Source organism: Emydura macquarii, unplaced genomic scaffold (assembly GCF_026122565.2).
Source record: "Emydura macquarii macquarii isolate MOO-44397 ecotype Brisbane River unplaced genomic scaffold, CSIRO-AGI_Emac_v2 contig_3240, whole genome shotgun sequence".
Classification (NCBI taxonomy): domain Eukaryota; kingdom Metazoa; phylum Chordata; order Testudines; family Chelidae; genus Emydura; species Emydura macquarii.
This window is the reverse complement of record NW_027133377.1, coordinates 7,343,678-7,370,409: the sequence shown is the minus strand read 5'-3', so window position 1 is coordinate 7,370,409 and position 26,732 is coordinate 7,343,678. Positions and strand designations below refer to the sequence as shown.

At 38.6% G+C, this 26,732-nt stretch overlaps 1 protein-coding gene across 5 annotated transcripts in view; it reads left to right on the top strand.

Moving 5' to 3' along the window:
- The window catches only part of LUZP2 (leucine zipper protein 2), a 299,712-nt gene that overhangs the window by 225,120 nt on the left and 47,860 nt on the right, over positions 1–26,732 (top strand). For 4 of the 5 annotated variants that reach the window (XM_067532095.1, XM_067532096.1, XM_067532097.1 and 1 more), the window contains 2 exons: positions 8,231–8,305; positions 12,820–12,984. In XM_067532095.1, coding sequence (XP_067388196.1) covers positions 8,231–8,305; positions 12,820–12,984 — 240 coding nt within the window. Of the gene's footprint in view, positions 1–8,230; positions 8,306–12,819; positions 12,985–22,199; positions 22,404–26,732 lie in introns of those variants that run through there. The other variant, XM_067532098.1, reaches the window with a different exon arrangement.

The following is a 26,732-nucleotide window of genomic DNA, read 5'->3' as shown; positions in this document are numbered from 1 at the left end:
TAGGTAATAATCTGCACCTGCAGGGTCTGATTCTCTGACGAGAGTTGCCACACTTAAACTCTCAATGTGGGGACTTCCTTTTGGGGATGATCAACCCATTCAGGCATGTCTGGTGCCCTTGGAGACATGCCAGGTAGGTGATGACCTGCTGCCTTCATGTTCCCACAGGACTGACTTTCAGCATGGGTTGGAGTGGTCCAGGTAAATTGTCAGGGTCCTGGGGTGGGGCTCATGTGGTGTAAGGTCATATTTCCAGGTCATTTCAAAGATCACAGTTCAACTCAGAGCCAAAGTCGATACCATGAGTTTGGGACCAGAGACATAGATTTGGTGTGGCAGCTTGCTGGGGATCTGCGTTGATTCCTGGACATTTCCTGATATACTCTGGGGACTTATACAGTGTCAAGGGGCCAAATGGGAGTCTCAAGATGGCTGCCAGTCAGGTCTCTTGAACAGGATTTCCCATAGTGTACCTGCACTGTGGTTTGAAGGTTGTGGGGAGCAGCTGGGTGATAGCTGCCATTAAGTGGCATTCTGGTGGTGTCCATTGCCTGGTGACGCTGCTGACCTGGGTTTGTGTCCTGACGATCCTTACAAAATAAGATTTTTAGTCCAGTAGCAAGGATTTTTAATAAACCTATCTATTTGAGGGTAGTATGATATGACTGGAAAATAGCTAATGTCATATCTAAAATTAAGAAAGGGAACAAAAATGATCCAGGCAGTTATAGACATGTAAGTCTGACCTCAGTAGTAGTCAAGGCTTTTTGAACAAACTAGGAACGAAAGAATAATTATATTCATGGAGGTAAATGGTAAAGGGGTTTCAATGCAACATAGGTTTACCAAGGGTGGATTGTGCCAGATTAACCTGATTTGGGGAAAATAACTGATTTTTTTAGATAAGGGAAATCTAGTACTCTTCAGTAAAGCATTTGACACAATACCACATGGAGCAATATTAATTAAATTAGAGAAGATGGGTTCAGTACAAGAATTGTAATATAGATGAGGCATTCGCTAAGGTGGAGAAGACATTTGATTGTGCTGAAAGGTGAATGATCAGACTAGAGGGTGTTGCTAGTGGAGTTCATCAAGACCTGCTTGGGACTAATTTTATTCAATATTTCTATTAATGATCTTGACACAAAGAGTAAGAGTGTGCTAATGAAATTTGCTGCTAATACAAAGGTGGGAGGCAATGTCAATACAGAGGTGGATTGGAACATTATACAGGAAGATCAGGATGACCTTGAAGATTGGAGTAACAAAAATAGGATGAAATTCAATAGTACAAAGTGAAAGTCAGATACTCAGGGTCTGATAATAAGAATTTCTGCCACAAGCATAGACTAGTCAGTTGGAAGTGAGAGAGTAGGAGAGAGACCTGGGTATGTGGTCGATCACAGGAGGTCTACGATCCACCAATGTGATGTGGCTGTGAAAAAAGCAAATGTGATCCTAGGATGTAACAGCCAAGGCATTTCTAATAAAGATAGAGAAGTATTAATGCCATTGTACAAGGCACTGGTGAGACCTCATTTGGAATACTTTGTACAATTCTGGTCACTCATGTTCAAGAAAGGTGAAATTAAACTGGAACGGGTACAGAGAAGAGGTACTAGAATGATCAGGAGAATGGAGGGCCTCTCTTATGAAAGGAGACTGGAAGAGATTGGCTTGTTTAGTCTACCAAAAAGAAGGCTTACAGGTTTCCATTAATGCATTAGGGGTGTATGATGGGATATACAAACCCCACACCAGGCCTGAAGTTGTTAAAGGGCAATACTAAGCCAAGGTATCCCTTCTCCTCCAGACTTGCCACACATGTGCTTACTGGAGGAGTTCAGAAGCCCAGGCAAAGGGTGATGGACAGGCTGCAGGAAAGAGGAATCCTCCAGGAAGCCAGAGAGAAGAGTGGTCCTGAGGCGGGACCACAGAGCAGCTAAGAGAGAGCTAAGGAAACTTAGGAGTGCACTTGTACGGCAGGGTTGCATGTGATGGTAGTTGGTGGAGGTCAACAGCTACGGGATCACTTCCAGTTTCCATCTTACTGTGACCCGTACGTGACTAGGGTAGCCATCTGAAAATGCCAAGGTCAGGGCAGGATGCAAAAGGAGAGCAGATTCTCCCAACACTAGTGGGTGACACTGAAGTCAGACTTCCCAACCAGCCATAAACAATGCTTCTGATTCCCCACACTGGCTATCAAGAAGCTAAAATAAAAATATACACAGTCCCCTTTACTGCATTTCAGTCTCTGGCTCCCAATCAGCCACTAGGTCCAGTAAAGAGATAAGTTATTTAAAACCCTATGCTCTTTACCAAAAAGGTTTCTCCTGATCCCAAAGGATCAGCCACAGTTCCAGATCAATATAATTATGCATCTTACCCAAATTATCACACTGCCAGCCAATCCTTTATTAACTATAACTCAAAGTTTATTACAAAAAAAAACAAACTATAAGAGAAGTGTTAAATGATCAAAGCAATCACGTAAATACAAATGATTGGAAAGTCCATTTACATCAGGTGCCCAGCAGAATGTAGAGTTTGCAGGCTTGTATAGTCCCTCTGATATACATCCAGTACCTGGATGGGTCTCAGTCCTTTGTTTCACAGCTTAAGTTCAGTGCGGTTGTAGATGAGTTGATCCAGAGGTAGGTAGGTAGCTGAAGACTGACTGAAGACTGGTGACTGAAGACAAAATCGATGTGGTGCAGCTGCCTTTTATGTCCTTTGGCCTTTACCATGCTGCTTGTGGAAATTTACAGGAATAACATGGAGTCCAGGGTCACATGAGTAAGTCTTGGTGACTCATCAGGTATATCCCTGGCTTCTCCTGCTGTGCCCATTGTACATGTGAATTTCCTTAATGGGCCATTAAGCGGGCTAGTGCTGCAGACATCCTGGCTGGGGTGTCACCCAGAAACACAGCACAAGTTGAGATACAGACATAGCACGCATATCCATAACTTCCATTACCCATATAACACATGAACATAAATATTATCATCTTATTTAGCACGTTATAGCCTTTCTAACAGTACCTGACATGGCATATCTCATATGAATTATTATGCTTTTGGCATATTGATGTTAAATAATATAATAAATGCCCCCCAATCCAGCCAGCATCACACTTACATCCCTAAAGCTTGTGCTTTGAGGAGTTCAGCTGACCACTTGCAGAGGTTAGGAAGGGATTTCTCCCCCCTCTCCAGTGTAGTCAGGGTTGTTTCTTTTTATCTCCTTCCTCTGAAGTATCAGGGATGGTCAGGACTGGAGCTGGGACACTGGATAGGGTGATCCAGGGCTTTGAGGTGGCACTGAGCATTCTTTCTCTCACATACTTGGCTGGCTGGTTCTTGCTCTCATGCTCAGGGTCTAACTGGTCGCCATATGTGGGGCCAGGAAGGAATTTTCCTCCAGATAAAATTGGCAGTGATCTTGGGGGTTTTTCACTTTCCTCTGGGGTTCACTTTCCTCTTGGGGGTTTTCACTCACCTGCTGCAGCCAACACACAGCCTCACAGATGCCACTAACCTTGAGCTTAGCTGGTATATTCCATCAGCAAACCTTGTTACCTCCTCTAAAACATGATAGTATTTCCATATTGAAAATTAGAGCTGGAAGGAAAAAAAAAAAGGGGAGCAGGAAATCATGGAAAAAAAAGATTGTTGACGTTTTTCTTTCTTTAAGTTCAGTGTGAACCCATTTTTTCTTTCATTAATTTGTCAATATTTTTATAAAAATTGTTATTGAAATGGCTATTGAAATAAGTTACCAAAACCTAAGTAACTAAGGTAACCTAAGGTTTTGGTTAATGAATAAAAGTATCAATGATTTGAAAAGCAATTCTAAAACTGCAAATATTTTCATTTATTTTTCAAAACAAGATTTGATTGGAAAACATTTAATAAAAGGGAGAAATACTACAGTGACATGGATAATTTTTGTACAATATTTTAATTTCTAAAAAATAGCCATTTTTCTATGAAAACCTTTTTGTTTACAAAACTTGTAACCTGTTCTATAGAAAATAGCACCTACTACATCTGAAAGGTACATGTCATCAGGATTACATACTTCAGAGCAGACATGAGTATTGTCTTTGTCTGATTCTCCTGCAACATGTGTAAAGGTCCTCATTGTCCAGATAATGTCCTTCTGTGCCCAACACACATCCATTAGAAGTGCCTCTCCAAATTCATACCTCAAGCAGCTTATGGTATGTCTACACTTCCAGTTGGGGTGTGATTCCCAGTTCAAAGAGGCATATCTGCAGTAACTCTAATCAAACTAACACGCTAAAAATAAAGTATAGTAACAGTGAGCAGTTGGATGGGCTACCCTCCCCGAATAAGTACCTAAAGTCTTGCATGGGTATAAACTCAAAAGCTGCTAGCCTGTCTTGCAGCTACGTTCTCTTCTTAGCATGCAAACACCCCAACTGCAATCCTTGCCAATGTTATGAGTCACTGTCAACTTGTGAACCAATGCACAATGAATCCAGATCAAGAAAGAGACGTTCATCAGCCCTGTCTTATTGTGCCTCCATAACTATAAGAGTTTAGATATGAACAAGTGCCACTTAAAACAATTAAATAAATAAAGGCAAGGTTTGCATGAATGATAAGATCATTATAGTTTAGGGAAGGGAACACCAGAAAGAGGCTCGATCCCTTCCTACCCTGCCTTTTGTGGGCAGTGCACAACTCCTTCCCAGCACACTTTAGACGCTGCACAGTTGACCAGTAGCAGTCCCCCAACAATGAACAGCTGCCATTGGCTTCCAGATGATGCATTTGTTGCCCCAAGGATGGTTAAAGACACCCACCTTGCTACATGGTGCTACCTAAGACAACAATTTTTTCCCAGTGGAATGCAATGACACCTATAGAAGCACTGTGATATATTGAGACGAAGACTGAGTTTCTGATAAGCACTTGAGTATGGTCAGTGCCATCATTTAAAAATATGATTGCAATGAGACATATCCATTGCCAACTGTGGTTTCTTACACAAGTGTCTGCATAGTCTGTTACAGTTTGTTCACAAAGTAAAAGTTAGTAAAGGTCCATATGGTATATATAAAATTACATTAAATAAAATATGTTAAATGTTAAGATTTTAAAGTTATGCACTCAAAGATAGGAATTGCCAGATGCCCTTGTGCATATGTCTTGTGATACAGTCTTAAATTACATGATCTTCCACTTTTTTTTTTCAACAGGACCTTATCTCACTCAATACACAGGATGGATAGTGCTCTGGGAATGAATCAGGGCTAGGTAGTGAATTAGGCTGTTGTCTGTAGGACCCCCTGTTTCATTTGCTGCAGAAGTTGGAAGTTGTGTAGGAAATGAGTCAGGGGACTGCAAGAAGATAAAGGACAGTCTCTTGGGTAAGGCCATTGAATGCTGCCCTAGAGAACTGGATTCTATCCCTGCCTTTGCAATAGAGTTCCTAGGTCATGGTGAGCAAGTCATTTAAATCAAAATGTTCATAATGGGCCACTAATTGTGCATTGCTCATTTTCTGGTTGCCCAATGTGAGACTTCTGGGGCCAGATTTGGAGAAGTGCTGAGCACTCGTGACTGCAACTGAAGTCAAATCGATCTGCGTTTTGAAAAACAATGTGCTATAATATGCTAAGTACTCTGGAAAATCAGAGAATGATATCTCAAGATTGTCATTCAAATTTAGTGGATGCTTTTGATAATTTTAATCTTAATCTCTCTTTGACTGAGTTCCTCATCTGTAAAATGGGGATGATATTCTCACGGAGGAGGCGGTATTGTGAAAACAACTTCATTAATGTTTGTGAAGCACTCCAATACTATAGGTCTGTATTCAGTGCAGGGTAGGGAGGTAAGTGGTAAATAAGGCCTGGAGGCATAAACTGAGGATGATAAAAACAAATATTTAATAAAGAGGCAGGGTCCAGTGAAGAAAATAGTATGTGATCATGTAATTAAAGACTGTATCATAATGCATGAAAACAAGGGGATTGAATTAAGGTTGTACAGGCAACCTTAAGTGTATCATTTTGTAACTTTAGAGTGCTTGATGTTACAATCTTAATGTTCTTTGAACAGAAGGTTTTTTTAATGTAGTATGTGTGTGCACACATACACAAAAGTTAAAGTACTTAAGGACTTTTGTGCATACAAAATATTCCAATATGCATGTTCAAAATAAAATGAGTAATTTTAAAATTTGAGAATCCATTGTTATGTGAATACTTCTGAAGATATATTATTGCTGACACACTCTCATTTGAAGATCTCTCCAGAAGTAACTACATCAGGTGAATCCAAGTTTAGTGTTCGGTTCTGCAAATATTTACTTCTGCGTATTCAGCTTACTGGGAGTAATTTCAATGACTATATTCAGTTGAAAATATAAACAGGATTGAGCCTTAGACTGGCTTCTCAATCTTAATTCATTCCCTGTGTTTATAAACCATTACCCAAAGGCTCATTGAAATCAATGGAAAGACTCCTTTTGACTTCAGTGAGCTTTGAATCAGGCCCATATTTATTGTAAGGAACATGGATAGTGTTTTACCAGATCAGACCAGTGGTCCATCTAGGTCAGTACTCTATCTCTGATAGTGAGTAGCATCAGATGCTCAGAAGATGTGAGGAACCATGTAGTGGAAAATTATGGAATGCCCTGGCAATAGGGGAAATTCCATCCTAACCCTCATCAGTTACAGGTTGGCTTATGCCCTGAAGCATGATATGCTTTCGAGGTACGCTTCTAACTAATAGAACTGTAGAACTCTCATTGTCCAAATAAATGACTAATCCTTTTCTGAATCCAATGAAGCTTTTCTTCACATCAGCAAGAGAATGGAGTGCCATGACGCTGAATGTCATTACTTTTGTTAGTTTGTCAAACATTTAAAACTATATGTTTAATATAACTCTTTGCATTTAATTCTGAACATAATATTCGGTTAATTTCCCATTGTTCAGCCACCTACAGCATAGCCAAAGTCTACCAAGTAATAAAATAGACAAATGTCACTTTTAAAATCTTTAGAAGGATGGAAGGTAGGTAAGTCAGACATCTGGACTATGGTATCTCTGGGAAAAATTAGCAATATGTTTTAGCAATTGGTTGTTTGATTAAACACTTGCAAAGGCCTAAAATGTGGTCTTCTGTATAACTAATGAGTTAGAACCTTAGAGCTATTCATATGCAAAAAATGTACAATGCCTCATTACAATTTCAGATGGAAAAGAGAGCCATCTGGTCCAATGTCCTTTCCTCCTTTCTCCTTCATAAACATTGAAAATAACCGTAGAGCTATTTATATTTGCAAGTACAACAATAAAACAAACAAAAAAACCCCCCACCTCTTTAGTTACAAAGTATGTGCTGTTACAATATAAGTGGCACTGCCATAGGAAACTAGGGGCTCTTAACTCCTTAAAAGTTTAATTCCCTACTACAACTTTCTTTCTCTGCATGTAAAATTCTGTTGAATTATACTAGGTTTCTGGGGGGAAAAATCACTCCCTGCTGTTAATTAAGGAAACTCAGGTAGACAGTTGTAAGTGTAAGCCAGTGAAATGACTCTGCACACACAAAACATTGTCTAAATGACCAAGATCTCTTTCTCAAAATTCCTTCAGCATGGAGTACAGCATGGGTCCCTGGATTTGGACACCACTCTGTTTCACAAACAGTCATCTCTATAGCCCTTCTTTGAGTTCCATACACAAGAGGAGGGAGAAGCAGAGCTGGAGTTAACCTCAAGTTTACTAGGGAGCAGGCCGTGCAGCCTGTCTCAATACGTATGCATGGGTGGGTGGGTGTGTGTGTAGTCTAATTTCCAATTTAGTGGAGCCTGAAAGGTTAGGAATACAAGACTAGCCAAGGAACAAAAACTATACAAGTACTTTAAGTTTTACAAAAAGTATACTACGTTGGTGTTTCTAAATTATTTAGAAGACAAGGGGACTTTTCCTGCTGTCACTGACATTAATGACTGAACTTCCATTGACATAAATGGGGCAGGTTTGGGCCCAGTTCCTATATAGAAAAGCCACATTTTCTCAGTAAAAAAGTTCCCTTGAGGCTTGGTCATCTGGAACATAATTTTGACTTTAATCTGCAAAGTTAACCCTTTCCTCTCTCACAGGCATAGCTTGCAAAATTACTGGGAAAACGATTGTATTGTAAATTGCATCAACTTTTTTTTTTATTCCCACAGGCACAACAGCTAACGGATCTGGAGCAAAAGCTAGCAATTGCAAAAGATGAACTGGAAAAAGCAGCCCTTGACAAAGTAAGAACTTATGGGTGCTGCAAGCATGTTTAGCTCTATTGGCTTTGGACACTTCAGTGTAACTTGACAAAGAAATACAAGTTAAGACATCAATTCTGCAAAGATTTACACATGCACTTAATGTACTAGGAGCAGTCCCACTGAAGTCAATGGAACTAATCAGTGCATAAAGTTTAAACTCAAATATAAGATTTCCAGGACTGGGAATCAATAAGATTAAAAGTAAAATGTCCGAGAAACTCATACCAAGCAGAATTCTAAACTTACCTTGCAATGAAGAGATGTTGATACTTTATCAACTTTTGGACTAGATCTTAGCATTTAGCCACAGCCCCAAGAAGGATGTAGTGCAGATATATATAACCCCATAGGAATGATTGAAACACAGTCCATCCCTCACCTGGGAGTATAGAGGAAATGTGCAAGCTAAGCTATCCCTTGAGATTGTGCAGCATGCTTCCTCTAGTGCACCCAGCTAACTCTGCAGGCCAATTATTGGGGGTCGAGGGTTATACAATGGATTTGCCTCCCCCCCAGCTGCTTTTGGGGTACATGGATGGAGCAATCGTTGGTCTCCCACAAATGTGGGAAGTGTGAATTTGTCCCTGGACTTTCAGTAAGGTGGGATTGAAGGTTCCCTGAACCCTTCTCGAGCTCCCTTTGCATACTTTTAAGGGTCAGGAACTGCCTTACGCTTTGTGAGTAACAGATTTATATTTTCATTAGAACTAGTCAAAATTTTTGCACCAGAACATATTTTCCATTTAAAAATGCTGATTTAAGAAAATTGAGATTTCTATGGGATATTAGAATACAGTTAATATTCTAATTGAGCAAACCAAGTACCAATTAGCTAAACCATTACCAGTTAGAATAAAAAATAAAAATTTCTAGATAAAATGATGAGTAAGGAAATCAAGTACCAATTACTTATATAGTATATAATAGCGGTTCCCAACCTTTTTGGCTCGAGGGTCACAAATATAATTTTTACAGCCTTGAGGGGCCACCAGTCTCTCAACTCATAAAAAATGAATTGACAGCCACACCATTAGGGACTACAAATCACCACCTATTTAAAGTAAACATTTTGATGCTACTGTGCTCATTTTTACATTCACTATTTTACACCTACAATTTACTCACGGTACATCACACACTCACAGACAAAGCATAGTGTAGATGAGTGACTGTCACTACACACTGAAGCACAGGGCCTGGCAGCTAAGTCACAGTGGGTGACAAACCAAAAGGCACTGATTTTTAGAGTCCTGCCCCTCCTCAAGCATCCTGGGTCCTGGCTGCTCCTCCAGCAGCCACTCCCCCTCCCCCCACTGCAGCCAGAGGGAAGGCTGCCTCCTTGCTGATCTCCTGTCCCCCTGGCTGCAGCAGGGAAACTGCACACATCCTTTAGCCCTGTGCACTTCAGCTGGGTTCCTAGGCAGTGGCTGTTTTCTGCAGCCAGGGGGATGGGAGATCAATGCTCCCCTCCCTCTGGCTCCAGCAGGGACACCAGCACCTATGGACCCAGGCAGAGTGCTTTGCCGTGCTCCTTGCTACAGCTGGGGGAAGGGAGCACTCATCTCCAGTCCCCTTAGCTGCAGCAAGGAGCCTACACTGGTCTTGTAACCCCATGGCAACTCGTTCCGCCTGGGTCCTTGGGCATCAGCGCCCTTCTGCAGCCAGCGGGAAGGGAGGTGTCGGCCACTTTGAAAGACCCCACAGGCCACTTTTGGCCCCCGGACCATAGGTTGGGAACCACTGGTATATAATATATAAAAATCAAATTGATCAAGTTGAAACAAAAAGTTGTTACCTTATTGAAATGAAACTATTTTGACCTTATTGAAATAAAACCTTTTAGTAACATCAAAATGAAAAGTTGCTCCATTTGTTTTCTAAATGAAATTGTGATTTGTTGTTCCAAATCAGAACAAAAAACTTAAATTTCAGAATTTCCTGTGGAATAGGAATTCTGGGTTTTGATCCACTCCGGTTTTCACTTATTGCTCTTCTCGTTTTGATATGGTAATTAATATGATGACAACTCTGCATTCTCTCTCACAACATTAAGTTAAACTCTTATGGGGGGTAGTTTGGAAGTGAAAGATAGAGAAATACAGTCCAAGAAATAGTAAAAATAGATACTACTACTAAAATGCTAGTCTTCTTATTAAACATGCTTTCTTTGAAAATCTTTGGGTTTCTGGGATTTTTAGGGTGCTTGAACTTATTTCTTTCTGCTGAGTTAAAAGGCTTTTTTCCTTCATCTAATTAATGCCTTAATGTACTAATCTCACAATGTCAGCACACAGTGTCTGGAGGAAAGGAAAGATGGTTCAGTGTGAGAAATATAAGTACTTTTAAAATAGATTGCATTGTTGGTGGTATTTTAGCTCCTATATAGCATATTTTGATCCACAGTGAGATAGTTCAAATGTCAGCTAAAACCTGAAGTTGGATCCATATTCTACAGCTATGTTCCCTTGTGCCACTTGGATGAAATAAAGGAAGCTTGAAACTGACCTAGTTGACCAGAGGGTGATTCCCTGCCTATTCATTATGTAACTGCCCCTCAGAAACCCAGAGTATGAGATATATTGTATGGAAGGGGGGTGGCTGGCATGTGTGTTGAGAGTCATCACAATCATATATAAGAGAAGCCCTGGGATTTTTCAGGTTTATGAATTGGCCTCCAGCGGCCCTGGGGATCAGGTGAGTGCCCAGGTATATAAAGCAATTCTCTTTGTTTCCTCTTGCCCACTCCAAACCAGTCCCTGCACTGTGAACAGCTGCACCAGACTCAAAGATCAGACCTTTTCTCTTTAATCAGCCCTTACTTAGGCAAAATGCTTTCCTACTGAATGATTTTTATTTACTCTGGCAGGCCTGGCTACTCACTCACTGCACCAAGTTACAGATTTTTCCCCACAGTAAGGGAAATCAATCTGTTTAGTCCTACTTTTTTCTTTTTTTCTTTTCTCCATCTCTTGTTTCTGTGACTTTCCTCTTTCTGATCTAAATAGTGCTTTTGCAATAATGCTTCATCCGGCCCTTGGTAGTTTTCATATTGGTGTTTGGTACCCAGGACAGGATAACTTGGGTTTTATTCAGGAAAAAAAACCAAACAGGTTATGTGATTTATCTCTAGGTTCCAGTCTGATGAAAGCAAGATGGGACTGATAGTTCAGTTCTATTCTTCCTAATAGAAAACACATAGTTATCAGGATATAAAAATAATGGAAAAAATCTCAGAACGTTTGTTATTGATTACTTGGCTTAGCTATGCTAAAGGCATGCTAATTTACATTTGATATAAGCAGCTAAAATTTCTTTAAATACATAGTGCCACTAGTAATATAAAATGGCTATAAATATATATACACATTACCGTATGATTGGAACTATCTGTGGTACCTATCTGGCTCCCATTATCATAGTATCTGAGCACCTCATAATCTTTAGTGTATTTATCCTCACAACTTTCCTTTGAGGAAAGGAAGTGCTATCAGCTCCATTTTTCACAGAGGGAACTGAAGCACAGAGAGGCTAAGTGACTTGCTCAAGTTCACACAAGAAAGCCTTTGATAGGGCAGAGAACTGAACCTAGGTCTCCCAAGTCCCTGGCTAGAGCCCTAACCATTGGGAAATTCTTCTTCTCTGTGTTTACCACATGTCAATTGGACATTCTCATGAGTCTATAAGAGGGTGGTGTGTAACCCTCTCTATTAGACTGTTATACCATAACTCCTGGGGAGTATTGTATCACTCATTCATGATACTCCGTATTTCTGCACATGTGTATTTACTGCGACAGAAAGATACTTTCTCTCACACATACAATTAAGCTGTCACATAGTTAATAAAACATCCATAGTTTTGTTTGGCTTGAGGAATTTTAAAATAACTCCTTGGTATAAATATAGGAAGTGCCTCCTAAATATTATGAGAACAGCAGCTCATTTTACCATTCACAATTCTTGGATCCTGAATGTTTTTTTTTTTTTAAACTAAGAAAGAAAATTAAATAGCCTCTTCCTTTGGACAATGGTAATTTTAAAATTCCCCAAGCTAGACCAAACTATGGACATTTTATTAACTATGTGACAGTATAATGCACATGAACACACATGCACATCTTTCTCCCTAGCAACACTAAAACAGAGGCCACTAAAATCCCTGTAAACTGTATTATGTTTGGTATATTACACCTTAGTTCCTTTTAATATAAATGGTCTTTAAAAATGTCCTTGAATAAGCCGTTTCAAAGTTGTATAACAATGGAAGGGGAGTTTGCTGTGATTTTCCAAGACTGTTTGATGTTTAAGTGTACATAACGTAACCCTCAGGCCAGTTATGTAAAGGGTGCATTAAACTGCTTTAATTTCCTGCTTTAATGAGAAAAAGGTTGCTGGAGCTGTTGCCAAGTGTTTGGTTCAGAGCAGAAAGAAAAAAAAGCTACTGTGTTCACTATAACCTCTCTTTAAGAGTTGATGACTTTTCATTTTCCCTAGGAGTCACAGCTGAAAGCTCTGAAGGAGACTGTACAGCTCTGCCTGTCTTCCATTCTGCACATTCAACCACCCGCTACGAATATAATCCATTCAAAACCAAGTGAGAAGCTGACACCTCCAGTTACAAATGAGTCAAAAGTTCCATTTGAAGTGACAAACACCAAGGTACAGTTTTCCCCCTATTTATTTTTTTAAACAGTTTTGAGAGTTTGTCCTGTAAAACCATCAAAGTGGAACTAAGGAGGATTTTAAATTCATTGGAAGATTAGGATGAATTTTGAAGATAATGCTGAGCTTATTTCTGATATCACTAACATTACTTTTAAAAAGTTGGAAAATAGCTACTTTTATTGCTGGTGAACACAATTCTGTCTATCTGCTGTTAAAATGGATCCTGCTTGCATAGCATATCTACAAGGAAGGTGGGCTTGTGGATACAATCATTGATTGCACTAATTCATATCAGTTTTATTTTAATTGTCAGGTATTAAAAATGATATTTGATGTTGTACAGGACTAAATGGGAAGAGAGTTTCTGCCCACTATATCTTCCAAGAAGCAATGGGAGGCTGAAGGAAGGGATCTGTTTATTTTTCTCAGTCTGCCGCTTGATTATGTTTGTGGGCCATGCAAAAGAGGTGACACTTTAAGAGGGATCCAAATGAAAGCACACTGGGCTTGGGAGAATGTTTGAGGCATCGAGGGGCTGCATGGAAGAAGGCATGAAGGGAAGAAAAAAGAGACAATGTGGTCTAGGGGGTTTGAGCTTGGATTTAGAATTGGGAAAACATGGGTTTGAATCCTGTCTTGGACACTGATTCACCATTTGTCCTTGAGTGAGTCACTTAGTCTTTCTCTAGCTCAGTTTCCCCATCTCTAAAAAGGGCATTATATTTATGTATCATATCCAAAGAGATATTGGGAGGATGAATTAGTTAATTTCTGCATGATGTAACTCTTAGAAGTAATCTTGCATCTGCAGCCTTTTTATCTATATAACTGCTTATAACGGACATCAGTTAATCTCCAAAAGGATCTCCATTTTTACCCAAGGAGAAGCTACTCTTAGCTCTTACCCTGTCAACTGTAGAGATTGGCCACCAGCCTCATGAAATTGTTAAGAGGCATAGATAAGGGTAACTATGCATGATCCTGAGGCCTGTCCAAGCTCTTTAAGCAACTACCAGTCCAGGTGTGAAAGCCACCAGCTGTAGCTGGGCTATAGACATGCATACTGGTCCCTACTAACACCTCTATCCACACTGAACCCTGCCCAGCATTGTGATATACAACACAAAACAGAAACTTACTCCAACCTCCTGAATGCTAACAGGAACCCCACTCCCCAAAACAGACAATTCTGTCTTGAGAAAAAATGCCTTACTGACCCCAAATGGCTGAGCCAAAGCACACCAAGAGAGAAGTGGTGTAAGAAACAGCAAGAATGCTCCAGGACAGGGGTAAGGGAAGGACAGCCTGATTGACCACCTCTGTCAGGCAGATACAGGCCCAGAGGTTTGAACTTGGGTCTCCCCCATCCCATGTGAATGTTTTAACCAGTGGGATATAGGAAGACCACTTCTTCTTTCTCCAGTGGCTGTGTTTTCTGCAGGGACTGATCTGGTAGGAGTACTCTAAGGTAACCTGTGAGCATGCTTATCAGATCAGTCCCACAGGAAAAATAAGTGGGTAATGTCTAGTTTGAGTATCCTGCTGGGGTGTAGGCCTGAATTAGACACCAGGTTTCAGAATTTAGGCAGCTGCTTGCATGTCCAACAGCAGAAATGTAGGTGCCTGGCAGACTTCATTGGTGGCAACTTAAGTACCTAGAGAATTTAATTCATCTCAAGGCCTAGGCAGCAGTGTGTGTGTGTAGATATTTAAATTTTAGACTTAGGCAGCTAAATACTTTTTGGATCTAGCCCCTACTCTTTGCAGAAAGTAAAAGGATTTTAATATAATCAATAATAACAGTGAAAAAGAGTTATCTTAATTTATATTTATATGGTCATATTTTGCCCTCATATCCAGTTGTGTAAATCTAGAAAAACAACTGGTTTCAATAGAGTTATTTGAGATTTACAAAGAAATAACTGAGAGCATATATAGTGTGCCCTTTCGTTCCCAAGAATCACAAAAACTTTCCCAAACAATATATAGGGATAACTTCACCCACTTTTAAAAGCAGCCATCTGTAAGGTGTAATTTCAGGAGGCAGAATATAATTATCCAATAGGAATTTGATCAGGACATGGGGTCTCACATAGCTATTTGTGGAAAAAGTGCTATAGAATCTTTAATGACCATGCATGGTCAGAACTTTCTCATGCAAAAGAACTGTACCTCCAGGAACAAACACTATGCCTTTTAATAACATCACCGAGAGTTATTGTTTCAGTGCTGATTTAGAAAAAAGAAACCCTTACTTTGTTTACTGAATTATCCTGGGATTTTCTTGGAGGTCATACAGACCAAGCCTCACCCTGAGATCTTAGAAGAACTCCTTCCTGGAATACTATGGCTGCAGGATTCTTTATTATGTTTTTCGTATACCAATAGGAGTTTTATATCTCTGCTTTGCATCAGTGTGAAAATAGTTGCGTGAACCAATTGCTTTTTCTACCGTCATGCAAGAACAATAATGCTTAGTAATAAGAGCCAAAATCTTAATTTAAGTGTAGTGTCATTGACTTAGTTCAGACTGATGGTGTCCATCTCTCATTGGTTTTACAGAAGTGACTGTCATGCAGATTTTGAGGGGAGTTGGAATAAAAGCAGTGTAAAGTGGAATGAAGTTTTTTTTAGGTTCTGGTTTCTGAAAACACAAATATATATCTTATTTGCTCTGTTAGTCTTTTAAATGTATTTGTTGCATATTACTATGTATAAAACTTTGTTATGTCAGTATTTCCATGGTAATACTGTCTACAAACATGAGCAGATAGGCTTCTGTACTCCTCGCCACAGAAGTACATTTGCATAAGAAAAGCAATATTGCTTCATCCATAGACATTGTTCACATTTTTCTGCACTTGGCAGTTGCCATGAAAATGCCTGAGAAAATAATGGGTCTTAGTCCTGCTGTTCCACCCATTGACACCCCATTATTATAAATCTGTGCATTTATCTGTGATTATAAAACCACTGAAATCTGCTACTGTGAAATAGGTTGTCAAAAAATCATAGTCTGGGTCAGAATTATACCCTCTGCATCTGAATTCTATTATGGAAGACTTTTCATAATACCATCCATTGTTATGTACGTCGTCGTTGACTTTGTCTTCCAGTTATAGACTATCTAGCCTAAGTTATAGATTTGTGGGTTTTTTCTTTCCTTTACACTGTCGCACACATTTTTACACTGTAGGCTATTTAAGAGTGTGTGAGTGTGTATGTACTTTTAAAAAATATAAATATAGGGACCATCAGTGAAACAATGCTCTTGAATCCTGTCACTTTTGATTAGTGTCAGCTTAACCTTCAGCGAAAAATGTGACGCTTTGCCTGGTAAATACCTTAACTTCAAAGAATTACTCATCTGGCTGGAAAAATTGCTTTTTAGAAATGTCAAATTTACATACCACTTACAAATTAAAATTGATATTGTGTGGTCTATACTAAGAGACAATAGTTCCTGAAATTTGTGTTAGTTCTTTTTTAGAAAGCATGAATGCTTTGTGTCAATGGCTAACAATTATAATGTTATGGGGTGGTTTTGGCACCTCACCTCCTAGTATTTGAGCATCAAGTTACTTCAGGCAAGATAGGAGGATGTGGCAAAAAGATTGCTTCTCTTGCCACTAGCCAACAGGAAAATTTAAATATCTTAATTGTTATCCACAGATTTGGTCTGAATGGAGGTTGTTGATATGAGACATTTATCCTGATAAAAATTAAAAGCTATGGAGTTGGATAGTTCAGGAGTTTGGACTAACGGGCAGTAATAGCAAATTTTCATTTAGGTCTCGGAAATTATTCAAATCCAGTGATCAAAAACATTGCAATGTGCACTCCATTTGTTGACATACATTAAATGAGTTTTTAATGAACAACGCTGAGTCCATATAACAGAAATTACCCTACCATAGTTGGCACTAATTCACATCCTTAGTGTCAGTTTAAGCAGAGAGGATATAAATTAAATAGTCATGGATAGACTTTTCTTCCCACTTACTGAACTGGACACTCAAACTCAGAGTTGGAGACACAGAAGCAAGACAATGTGCTGAAGCTTGCAGTGCCATTTCTGCCTCTCACTTCTTCCTGGGTTAAAGAGAAGGCATGAATATCCATCCAGCATTTCTATTGCCAGGCCTGCTATTGCCATATTTCCTCCAAGTCTAAAATTCGCTTGTTTAAAAAAAACCCCAAAAAACAGGTAGGAAAAAAATTGTGAGAACAAGAAGAAACACGAAGTTGATTGAATATATTTCTCTTCACAAAAGACAACTGTGGAGGAAAACACATTTGTCTTCCCTCAATCAATTTATTTTCCGATCCAAAGGTTTCTACTGCAAATAACACAGTGCTGATGTTTGTAAGTGGTCAGGGCATGTACCAGTACAAATAAACAACAAAAGAACCATCCATGTGTGCAAGACAGCCATATCTAGAGATCCTGTCACGAAGCCTGAGCTATGAGAGTTCTCAAATTCAGGAACACAGCTTTGCTCTCCTAAAGCAATTTTCAGCTGATATATGGTCTGTAAGGGGCTATACCCAGCTGTCATAAGTTACAGTATCCCCATGGCTACACTAAATTACTTCAGGGGTGGATGAGGCTGGGGCAACTTGAGAATGAGGGACCTAAATTAGCTCACTGATGGGGCCCTTATCTCTTCTGCACTGATCGTACCTTGGGACAGGAAAAAATATGGCCCTGTCTCTTTCAGAAGAAAGCTTAGGACTACAGTAGCAGAATGCATTATATATAAGAGCTGTTCTGATGCTACATGTCAATGGCATCCACAATAAGGGACAAACATAAAAGAATCATGAATTAAAATAACTCTGCCTTTCTCCAAGTGGAACAGGCAAAGATAGCTGTGATAACACTCTACAACATTCAGGACAATCTAAAATCAAAGAGCAAAGAAATTCTGTACCTCCAGGGTCAGAATCATGGAGAAGACATCTGTGAGATGTACCCCAAAATTGACATTTCAAAGAATAAGGTACATATCAGCTGACTGTCTGATGCTGTGATGTTTTTTCCCATATGTACTGCCTGGCAAAGGAAGTCCTTCTGCCCTTGTGGGTGTCTTGTAGTCTGAAGACGTGCATCAGTTTAGGGACTTGAAATCCCAGAGAGTTTCATGAGTAGAGAAGTAAACACCTACCCTTCCGATGCTGCAGGACAACTTGGAGGAAACGCCACTCAGTGATACTAAGTTTCCTAGCCTCAATTTAGGAAAACCCAGATTGGGTTAGCATGTGGCTCATTTTTCTATAGTAACATATAGTATTGCCAACACTAGTAGTAGTATCACAGCATAGGGATTTGGGGCTTATTTTGAATGGCTCTTGGGCGACTACAAAAAAAAACAACCCAGACAGCTCAGGAATTTTTATCCAACTGCAACAGTTTCCCCTTTGGTCATTAGAGGACATTCTGCTCCGCATGCTCTCGGAAGCTATGGTTTCTGCCTCCAGTACTGGAATTGGGAGTTAGGTGGACTGTGGCACTATGATTGCCTGGAAAAGTGGAGGCAATGGGTGCCTGCCAGGGAATAGGAGAACCCTGAGTAGTAGTGAGAGGGAGTTGGGTACCATGTGCACAGGGCAGACAGGGCCTGCGTTTGTTGTGTGCATAATTTATGTGCATTTAAGGTTTAATTTTCTACATGTAATTGTCTCAGTCTCATTGAGTGTGGGCAGGGGGATTAAAAAACTAGAAGACAGACCAAAAAACATAGTTTGCTCTGGGCTAAAAATCATATTTTTTTTAATCTCTTGATTAAAATTTTGGAGGTTCTGATTCATGAAGTTTGAACTCTTGCTGTTGGTAACACCTCATCTATTGCTTCTCCAAGGCAGCATAAGCAGTTCTTTAGGCTCTGGCTTGTCCTTTTGTTTAAGGCGATTATAGCTGTGTCAGTAAAATACCATGGAGAATGTGATTTTTTTAGTCATATTTTGTAATAATTTGCCAAATCTTCCCAACACAGCAGTTATTTCCAGTATGCTACAGGTTCTCTAAGCAAATATAGTAACGTATCATTTCACCTATATCCCTTTGTGGAAGGTCAAGAAAAATTCCCTAATCAAAACAAGTTTTAAAATAATTTGTGTTGGCTAAAATTAGAATCAATGCTGCTCACATCATTTATCATAATATCCCAATTTAAATGCAGGTTTTGACCTTTTGAACAAGGCAGTCATGAATTCTTCTTTGAAGGACATATAAAACAATACAAATTTAATTATAGGATTATTTTTTGTCCCCATAAATGAGAGTACTGATACAATTAAACATTTTCTAATGTGTATAATTTATTTTCTCAGGGTGACCTCTTTTACCATAACATGTTGAAAATCTCATTTATGAAAATTATTTTTTCTTAGCAACAGCTTGAAATGTATTGCCTATGACATTATGGCATAGAGCACCCAGAGATTTCTTGTTCGTAATAGTCCTGAAGGTGAGACTGAATTATGTGTGTCATTCAGCCAGTAGCATTCTTTTGAAACATAGATTTCAACAACATGGAACATACCAGGTTACTTTTAATTCATTTGCTTTTAACAAAGGGCTTTTGAAATGAATCTGACAGCTCGATACACAAAATGTGACTCTGCCTTTATCCCAAGTGGATACCATGAACCACCCATTTCTTCTCCAGACCCTCACATGTGAGGTGTCCGTGACTGAGTTCCTTTCCAGTTTTCTTTCTGCCTAGCTGACTGCTTCTTCATCGTTGCTGTCTGTGAATCATCCACCCCAGGGCCAAATCCTCTTTTCTCTCTGTACTCATCCCCAGGATGACCTCATCCATGCTCATCATCTCTCATCCCACCTGCTGATTGCTGCAGACCTCCTTCTCTCTGTCTCTGCCAGTTTACATCTCCCTCTGGATCCTTCTTCAAACTTAACAAAGCTAAATCTGAATATATCATTTTCTTTCCTCTACAGTTGCCCGGTCCCCTCTGGTCTCTCTGACTCTCACCAGTCCCCTTTTTAGTATACTTAGGATGTTGCCATTCTATTATTATTATAGTTTAAATATTTGTATTGTGGTAGCACCTAGAGGCCTCAGTCTTTCACTCTCCTATGACTGTATCCAATACCTCTTCCCCACCCCCAACACCAGCTTAATCACTTCTTTGTTCTCACTCCCCGCCTCTCTATACATCACATTTGAACTCCCCACCCTCAGTTTCAGGGTATTGCACAGCTCTGCTACTGCCCACATCTCAGCTCTGTGCTCCATTTACTTTTCACACTAATATGTCCTTTGTCTTGATCTTCCAGTGTGTTAACCCCTTCTTTTAGTCATGCCACCAGTGGCTAAATCCTGAGGTAGAATCTTCTTATTTCTATAAAACACCAGGCAAACTGATGGCACTATATAAATATTTAATAATAATAATCTCTTATGTAGAGTCCAGTCCTGAAGTCCTTACTCAGGCAAAACTCCCAGGTGTTCCAGGTATATAAAGATTTCAGGATTGGGTGCATAGATATTTTTAATCTGGAGACTAAAAACTCCATCTTCCAGTCCTTTTCTCTCCACTTCATTCACAGTATGTTTCTGCGCTAATGCAAGGCAAAATTAAGACCCCAGATTCAGATTGTTTTGATTTGGCTCCATCAACGATTTCTACATAAAAGGCCAAGTTTTGCTCTCAGATGTGCACATGCAACCTCATGTAATGAGAGGGGTATCTCCAAATAATTCAAGAATAAAATTTGGCCTAGAGTAGCTTGAACAATCCTCTCCTACACTTCCAAAAAGAGTTCAAGAATTAATTTGATTTTTTTTAGGAGAGGATAAGGGAGAGGGGGGCATTTAGATTTGTAACAGGTGGAGATGATGGGTGGTTTTTTCTGTGTTCTGAAGAAAAAAATTCCTTTGTAAGTGTTATGGAAATGGGGTCAGAAAAAGAGAGCATCACTGCTATTTCATTGCTTCAGAAAAGGATTATTGTTAATATATTTATAAAGACTACCATCAAAAATTGGTCTTTTATGTAGAAATTATTGTCATCCCTACTGCATATTTGCCCAGTGTGCTAATATTAATAATAATTAATTATTAATAAAAATGTTCTTGAATGATTTGGAAGATTATTATAGCTGTTCCCACAATTTATATTCCTTCTTTTATCTTAGTTTTCTGATGTCACTTCAATGTGAACAAGCTTCTTCCATTTCCTCAGAAAGCTCTTTTTACACATGAATTCCTCTTTTGCCCCAGATGAATTTTAAGGAAGATTTGGTGAGCTGACATTATGTGCTAGAAAATGTTTAATGTCAGTGCTTATTAAACCGAAAGGTGAAGCTGTTTAGTTTTATTGCTGGGTTTTAAAAGAATCTTTATTATTAGCACATTATCTTGATAGATAGATAAATAGTTTTATAGTTTTTATAGCCAACTGCAACCAGGTGAAACTGGAAAAAAAACACGTGACAAATATCTTATCTATTTAATCAAAATCCTTAAAACACTGTAGTTTTCTTGAATATTCAATGTCATAATCTTTTTAACTTCCTGTAATTCAAAGGCAACATGACTCTGACCTCCCTTTTTCAGCTTTATTATTAACCCCATTATTCTGCTTGAATGTCATTCTTTGCCTTAGTATACTATTGTCTAAAACTGTAGATAGGCAGTGTTGCTATGTAATATAAAACCTAGCTGAGAAATCCATAGTTTTATCCAGTCTCCTTGTCTTCACTTGACTCTCATTCTAGAAAGATGTGGTCAATGGAGTGAGGAGGTGACTGGGAGCCAGGTATTCCCAGTCCCTTTTCCTGCCTGTCACTGACTAACAGCTTTACCCTGGAGAAGTCATTTAACTGTACCGTTATTCTTAGCAGAAAATGGAACCTTAAAATACTTTGGACAATCGGTCTGGGACCAAGCATATGGGGATGTGTATGTGTATTTTTGTAAAGACAATGTATCCAAACTGTCAGGTTGAAAAATTTAACAGAAAGTTTTACCTTATATTTATTTTCCTATCCATTCCTACTGAACATAACTCTAATATTTTAGACAAAGTGATAAAAAAAAAATTTCTGTCCATCAATTATTCCAGTTGCCATTTGGCTAGTCATTATAAAAAGATACTTTGACAAAAAGCATTATTTAGTAAAAAAGTGTGTGAAATATAGGTAAAGTGGCCTCAATTTCTCTCTGGTTGTATGGCTGATACAGGTGGCATACTGCGGATGGAAGAAAATGTGGCCAGAGAAGGCTGTGGCAGATAACAGAACTTGGAATAGCCCAGAAGTTGCTCTAAGTAATAATGGGGACTATTTTGGACCTCAGCTGCTTTTGGGGAGCCTAGTGATCCTTTTATGTCCTTAGTCTTGTGCTGAGCATAGCCTGGCTGCACCCAAGATCTAGACCCATAAATAAACACAATAAACTTGTATAAAATATTTCATCTGCTGTTCTCATTGGGCTTTGCAACAATAAATAAATAAAGCCTCATAGCATACTTGTAAAGTACATTAGTTAGGTGCTAAGATAGCATGGTGATGGGCACAGTAGGCCTAGATACAGTGAGGGTTTGCAAATAAGTCTCTTATTTCTGTAATAGACACAGAAAGCGCAGCTAATGCGAAGCAACAGGGAATATATGTCTATATGTTCTGTGCTAGTGGGCCTATTTTAAGTTTAAAGTAATGCTTTTTTCTGGCACTATCTTACAATATTATAAGTAGATATGAATAAATATAGTTAATGTCTTAATTATCATTTAAAGTGGCTTACAAAGCTGAATGTAATTGCCAAAACAATCTCTAAGGAATGTTATTAGTAAGCATACATTAATGATTTATATGAGTATTAATGTAGTCCCCCTATATGTAACATATATTATTTATTAATTGTTAAAAGATTTCACTTAACATATCTAAGAGGCTGACTAGCAACATTAGAGTTACAGTTAAGTATTCCTTTCTTGAATTTTTCTAAGCAAAGATATAATTTAGAAAATGTTCACTAGGAAAGAGTATTAATTGCCTTCAATGAATCAGGCAGTTTGACCTTTAAAACACATCCACAGCCTATGCATCTTCTAATAATATAATGGAAATGTTGTGCTGAATCATCTGCCATAAAAAAAATCCACAATGCCTTGGATATCAACAATGAAGGAAAGTAATTTACTTTTGTCTTGAATGATTTGAGAAACTATCTGCTGGCCTAACATAAAGTCCTGGCAACTCTCAAGAGTTTAATAGAACTTCATCTCTGATTTTGCATTTGAAATATAGCAAAAACTAAAAAAGTTATGTTTGACCTTCAATGAGGAACCAGTTTAAACAGTCTGACTGAACCTAACCTCCTATGAATTGAAAAACTGGCCTCCAAATGCTCATGAAAGAACACTGAGGACAAACAAAAACACAAAATCCCACCACCCAATCCCTGGCTATGTTGGAATAGAAGGTTTCTTATTAAGCAATCTTAATAACAAGCACAATTACAGAATTAATGAACATTTAATTTTAGTCATTACTAAATGAACTGAGATAGTTTGCTAAGCACTTAAAAATACATGGCCCTGATCTTGTAGTGACTTAATTCTGCTCATGGCCAGAAGATAAGGGTATGGCTTTATACTCAGGGGCTCTGAAGTTGACAGAACAACCCCTGAGAACTGCTGGCAGCCACAGTGCAACTTAGAAAAGCCTATAGATTCATTCCCATTAGTTTCTTATCCTTTTTACAATGTACAGCAGTCTCTTTCTGGAAAGTAGTACGTGCTGCTACATGGATAAAAGACTAGAGATGGTCAATAAAAGAAAAACATTTTAATTGGATTTTTTTTCTTTTTTTTTTCATTGAAAATATTATTCAGTGACAAACTTCTAGACCTCTTTATCTGTGACTCAAGCTGGCCGGAAATTTCCAACTAAACACTTTTTCATAGGAAAATTCTGTCTTATCAAACCTGAAATGGTTCCTGGGAAAGGGTCAGTTTTGATTAATCTCCTGATTCAAAGAAATTTTGAAAGAAAAGTTTTGAAATGCTTGAAATGGTATGTTTCAAAATTTTCAAAATGAAAAGTTTAGTTTTTCAGTTTGAAATGACTTTTTGTTTGAAAAATATGCTTGATTTATACTAAAAAAGGCATTTTTTCTAAAAGGTCACAAACCAACACAAAACATTTTTAAAATTATTGGAACAAAATGTTTTGATTGACATCATCTGAAATTTTTTGTGGAATATCAATTTGAGAATATTTTCAAGATTTTAACATTTTATCTCAATTAGGTTGGGATTTTTTTTTTTTTTCTTTTCAAATCTCAAAGTTTCTCATGGGATAGGAAAATAGTTTCCCATCAAGCTCTATCTGTGACCTCATCTTCTGTGAACCTTGGCTCTTCTCTCTTCCCTATGATTCCCACCCTTTCTCTCCAATTCTTTCTGATATTTGTGCTTTTCAGCATCGTCTTTCTGCAATTACCTCTGTGTTCCCTCTGTGACATTGTAACCTACATAGTTTTCTTATATTTGTCTGGATAGACTGTAATTGCCTAGGAATCATTCTGTGATATTCTGTATGACTGTTGCTTTACAAACATAAAATGTGTCATATAAATGAAAGTTCATTAACCTACAGCTAATTACTTTTTCCTATAATGATAGTTGCTAAAATCAAAACACTAGCATAGCAATGAGTTTCTCTAAATACTTAAGTTTCTTTAGAAATATGATTGTCAAATAAGTATAACATTGAATTATGTATCCAAAAACTGCATGTAACAGTGTGTGGATGGTGCTCTCCTGGTTCATGAAGCTGCCCACATTCATTGAAAGCTAGGAATAGTCAAATCAGCAGAATAGTGAAGCAGCAGAAAGTTCCTACAGGGCCAAATTGTGAACCTATTTAGGTCAAAGGCAAAACAGATATTAAATTCAGTGGGTAGGAATTATTAAAGGTAAGGTAAACCAAGATGGAAATCACAAAAACCAGGGAAACCCATAATGTTGATCACATTATTGTGCAAATCAAACACTTAGAACCCTCCCTGTAATATCAGGCTATTCCGAGACAGAGATTTCTTATCCTTAAAACAGCCCTTGGTCCAGCTAGTTATAGCTTTTAAGTGAAAAATCTATTGTAATCTTTCCTGGACAAGTCCTTTCAGCTTCTGCAGAATCTAAACTTACATTTCAAATAAATGACTACTAACACTTATGGTATCTTGCTAAGTGTGCAGTGACAGCTTAAGAGCTTCCACCATCAAGTAACTGGGGTGATGCCCCACCAGTGGAATATTAGAGTGGGGGTGATAATGTAGCTCAGTAGAGGGAATGGCTTGTGATGGTCTGTGGCTCAGGTTGGGGCTTGGCTTGAAGTATCGGTGTATTTCAGCCTGGCAAGTAAATGTAGTCCTTGGGCTACTAGGTGTTGGATAGGACTGGTCAAAAAATTGAAATGAAATATTTTCCTGTCAGAAAAGGGAATTTGCATCAAAATTAAAAATGTATGCAGGAAAAGACTGGATTTAGTGAAACTTTCTATTAGGGAAACTCATGATGCAAGCTGGTTCAATCACATGGAAAGACAACAAATCATCATGACGTGTGGTCTGGGCAGCAAGCAGAGTACAAAGGGGAGAATAAGGGCTTGAGGGACCCAGAACTACAACTTACTCAAGACACTGTGGTGGCTCAGGTAGAGATTTAATCTCACCTTGACTAGAAGCAAAATGTTTCATATTGGGTCAACAAACTGAAAGACATATTTTGATTTAGGAATGTCAAAACATTTAGTTTCAATTAAAAATGTTGACACAAAATGCTTTAGCATTTCCAACTTGAAATTTTCTAATTTTTTGGTGTGCAAAATGTTTAGATATTTCAACATTTTGGCCCATTTTGAGATGAAAACAAATATTGAAATATGGGAATTTCCCATGGAACAGACATCCTGATTTTCACTCACCTCTGGTATGTGTAATTTTTTCAAGTCATTTCTTAAATGATGGTGACGATATTTAACCTCTCACCTCCTCTATAATAACATCTCATTCCCTGGTTAGTGGTTTTCCCCTTACCTGAATGCACCTGAAATAAATATCTACAGCTACAACTAAACAAATGTATACCATAAAGTAGCCTACAGTGAAATATCAGTACCAACTTGGCTACCCGCTAACCATCTAATAGACTGCAATACAATATACTCGAGTAACATATTGTTGTCAGTGAAATTGAACAGTTCACACTATTAATTTTTATATATCCATAGATTTTAAGGCCAGACAGGTCTATTATGAACATCTAGTCTGACAGCCTGCATAGTAAAGGCCATATAATTTCACCATAGCACATGAGTCTCTATATCTTGAGCAACATTTTATTCTAGCAGTTTACTTCTGCTCTAGAAATTCTTTAAATTAATGATTATATCCTTGTCCACAGCACTGGGAATTAATGAAAATTACAATATTCGTACACATTTAACTGACATTTCTTTTGATCCTGTAATATCGTGGTTCAGTGTGAATCACTTAGGGCCAGAGTATTTCTCGACCTTACATGGGTGTGCAGTGGGAGGAAGGCCGAGGTGTCTCTTCCCTCCTCCCTGCCATGGCCCATATAACAGCCAGATAGAATTAGAGCCTCTACTCCTTCCCTATTCCCCCCACATGCATGTTGCCTCCTATACACTAGTCATCAGAGCTGGTCAGCCAGTCAGCTAGACAAAGGGAGTGAGCTCTACTGCA